At 44.6% G+C, this 3,203-nt stretch overlaps 1 protein-coding gene across 1 annotated transcript; it reads right to left on the bottom strand.

The window, feature by feature from the left end:
• Positions 1–6: 6 nt before the first annotated feature.
• Positions 7–2,990, bottom strand: LOC118321405 (prostaglandin E2 receptor EP4 subtype-like). The gene is made up of 2 exons (XM_035652702.1): positions 2,043–2,990; positions 7–892 (listed from the first exon to the last, which is right to left on the bottom strand). Exons 1-2 carry the CDS (start codon positions 2,970–2,972, stop codon positions 551–553), a joined length of 1,272 nt encoding a protein of 423 aa, XP_035508595.1. The 5' UTR covers positions 2,973–2,990; the 3' UTR covers positions 7–550.
• Between the last annotated feature and the right edge of the window lie 213 nt (positions 2,991–3,203).

The raw sequence follows: 3,203 nt of genomic DNA, 5'->3' as shown, positions 1-3,203 counted from the left end.
TACAGGTCCATTTACCATTTACGTGCCTGTAACTGAGGGAGGAGTCCAACCTCCAACATCTTTTAGAAAATGAGTTTCGATGGATGGATTTCTAGTGAAAACAGACTCTTGTTCTGTTACCGTGACCTTTAACCCTGGATCTTCTAAGAGTCATTGAACAGAGCCTCCAGATGAGAGGAGCTATAAGATCTGTCTGACAGGAGCCGTGAACTGATCCTGTAGAGACAGGATGAGGAAAAAGTGCAACTTTAAAAGAGGTGTGATGGTAACGAGGAGACGCTGGATGACAGTAAAAGGCACAATATTAAGACTCAGTCTTATTGTTGCACTTTGGTAATAACATCTGAGTGCCTGCAGGAGACGTCTACACACTGTAGATAGCAACCAGTCCTCCACCTCTGTTTGATAAATAACCCTACAGGAGCCTTGGCGATCCAACTGTGAGTCCTTTCATCCCTCTGACTACAACGTCTGTGGCTCTGCACCAAGCTGCCTGCAGCGTGAGGAAGCAGCCAACATTCATGAATGTCCAACATGTCTTCAGTCTGCTTTAAGTCTGCTGGAGGTTCTCCGTGTCGTACGGAGTGAATGTGACGGTGGCAGGCAGCTGACTGATGACGTTGGCGGTGCACATCAGCTGTGTGAACACATGGTTGTCCATCACAACTCCAGCATAAAACAGACTCCTTTGTGGTGTTGAATGTGTAGAACTACTGCGAGAGCTGCTGCCTTGCCTGGATAAACTGAGTAACCGACGAAACAGAGACCTCCTGAGGAGGATGTAGATCCAGGGGTCGAGGATGGGGTTGACGGAGGCTATCCGGATGGCAGCCAGGTCGGCTGTGTCGTTATTATTATTATTCAGCATGAAGCGGTTGGCAAACACTCGGACCTTTAAAGAGAGAAACATGTTTAAAACTGCTGTAATGTCATCAAACTGGAATATGTCCCACTTTTCATTATTGTTGAGGTTTCCCATCATGAAAAAAGGTTATCATTCCTGAATATCTTGTGAAAAATGAGAACTATTAATAATTTATTATAAAATATAAACATTACTGGTTCCCAAACTTTACTGGCTTATGGTCCCTTAAGACTAATGTGACCTCTTGTCAAAGGTTTAATAGGTTAATGAATAGTGTGCAGCTGAAATATTTAGATTTTTCCTTCTCAAATAGTTTCAGTTTAATACTTTTCGGAGGGCTGAAACTGCAAACCATTAAGTATTTAACATGAAAAAATAATTGATTAAACAATGTTAATCATCAGATTCATCTTTGGGGGGGATCCCAACCCCGAGGCTGAGAATCAACAGACTACATAAAATGTATTTTATAAACTATGAATCCCTGTATCAACAATTCAGAGAGCACATTATATACAAATACAACTCTAAACTCATGTTGGACATAAATCTGCTGCAGTACTAACATTGATAACAGATGTCAGCAGCTGTTCAGTCCTATTAGAGTTATTATACTAATGATGACTGATAATACAGTATTTTGGCTACAGTGGAGTCTATATAAAAGTATTCCTGATTAATAGTTTGAATTTACTTACTGTAACTTTTACTTGAGTTTTAAGTCTAATTTATACAACATCTCTACTTTATTTCTTTAACTACTCTGAAGATCTTACTTATAAAACATGTTTTAATGTTACACAATATGATACATCAGAATACCAGGATACAAAGATCCGACTGCACCAACAACATTAAAATGCTGCTTACACAACAATGCATCAGCAATAATAATTCAATAATCATACATTAATGTATTTTGAATGCAAGAGTTTTACTTGTGGTGCAGTATTTGTACAGTGAACACTTCTTCCACCACTAAAGTTAATACACTTCAGTTCAACATTAAAGATATAAACATTATCTATGTTTTTGTACTTTATTTAGCTCCTAGAAGTGACTCCTAAAGTTTCCTCTCCTGTTTTTGCTGCTCCATACATTAGCAGGCAGTGAGGACTGTAATTAATAACCCATGCAAACCGATTACTACTGAACTACAACCCCCACACTAACTCACCACCAGCGGGGCTGAGCAGGCCAGAACCACCGCGGAGGTCATCACCAACACCGCGATCATCTGCGTCTCAGCGGCCGAGGACAGAGCCCTCCACCTCTCCCGGACGCTGGCTCTGGTGACGGGCCGCTGCACGGTCCTCTGCCGCATCAGCAGCAGCGCTCCGCACACCAACAGGTTGAGCACGATGGTGCCCAGGATGAGCAGCAGGCTGACGACGCCGTACAGGACGGAGTACGCTGTCTTCCAGTCGATGAAGCACCAAGTACAGGACGTCTGCAGCTCGCTCCTCGCCATGCCCATCATCGGGAGGCAGCAGAAGAAAATGTGGCTGATGTAAATGAATAACAGGAACCTCTGCGCGAAGCGTCGGTCCACCCCCCACCGCTGGTAGATGTACGGCCAGCATATAGCCAGGTACCGCTCTGCTGCCATGGCGCATATGATGGTCAGTCCCGTTAAACCGAAAAACAGCAACAAAAAGGAGTGAAACTCACAGACATTATGGTGTTGGAGCACTTTCGGGTCCATGTAGTTGGCTATGGTGATTGGGCTGGCCAGGCAGGTGCCCAGCAGGTCCGTCACCGCCAGACCGCAAACCAGCGTGTAGAAGGCGGAAGATTTTCTCTCCTGTCTTGATACAGAAAGGACGATTATCGCAATTAAATTCCCAAAGGCGCCTCCAGCGAACATAAGACTGGGTAAAGCGATTTTAGTCTCGACCCCGGTCGACTGTGAACGCTGGACCAGCGTCCCGTTGGTAACAGGTCCGTGCGTAAAGTTTGGGTTATCCATCGCCAAATATGCCCACAGGCTGGTGTTTGTTAGCGATATTTCCTTTGGTCTGTTGTAGATCTGAGGATGCATTTCCCTTTTAACAACTTGCAAAAGAAGATAAAGAGTAGACGGGGGAATTTTCTCTGGTAGTCTCATCCCCTCTGCTTTCCAGTAATCCAGATGTGGTTTTAATGACAAAGGTCGTTGCGCGCAGCTGAGAGGGAGGCGGGCTATCTCTAATACACTGAACCACCCAGCAGCGTGACAGGGATGTGTACGATGGGATGCTGTGAGACAGGGAAATATACGTTTTTGTTTGATTGCTCATGTCTCGTCTGCAGAAGTTGGCGTCATCGTAGCTCTGCCTAATATCGGTGGCAGGAGGTC

The sequence above is a fragment of the Morone saxatilis genome, unplaced genomic scaffold, assembly GCF_004916995.1.
Source record: "Morone saxatilis isolate NCDOM2014 unplaced genomic scaffold, NCSU_SB_2.0 Contig12, whole genome shotgun sequence".
Taxonomy (NCBI): Eukaryota; Metazoa; Chordata; class Actinopteri; family Moronidae; genus Morone; species Morone saxatilis.
The sequence above is the reverse complement of the archived record's forward strand: the minus strand, read 5'-3'. Positions and strand labels throughout refer to the sequence as shown.

What these genes read in the sequence shown, in the direction of transcription:
- LOC118321405 (XM_035652702.1), bottom strand. Translation starts at nt 2,972, where the DNA reads ATGAGACTACCAGAGAAAATTCCCCCGTCTACTCTTTATCTTCTTTTG. An exon ending in CCTGCTCAGCCCCGCTGGTG is followed by an intron (nt 893 to 2,042) that starts GTGAGTTAGTGT and finishes CTCTCTTTAAAG; the next exon opens with GTCCGAGTGTTTGCCAACCG.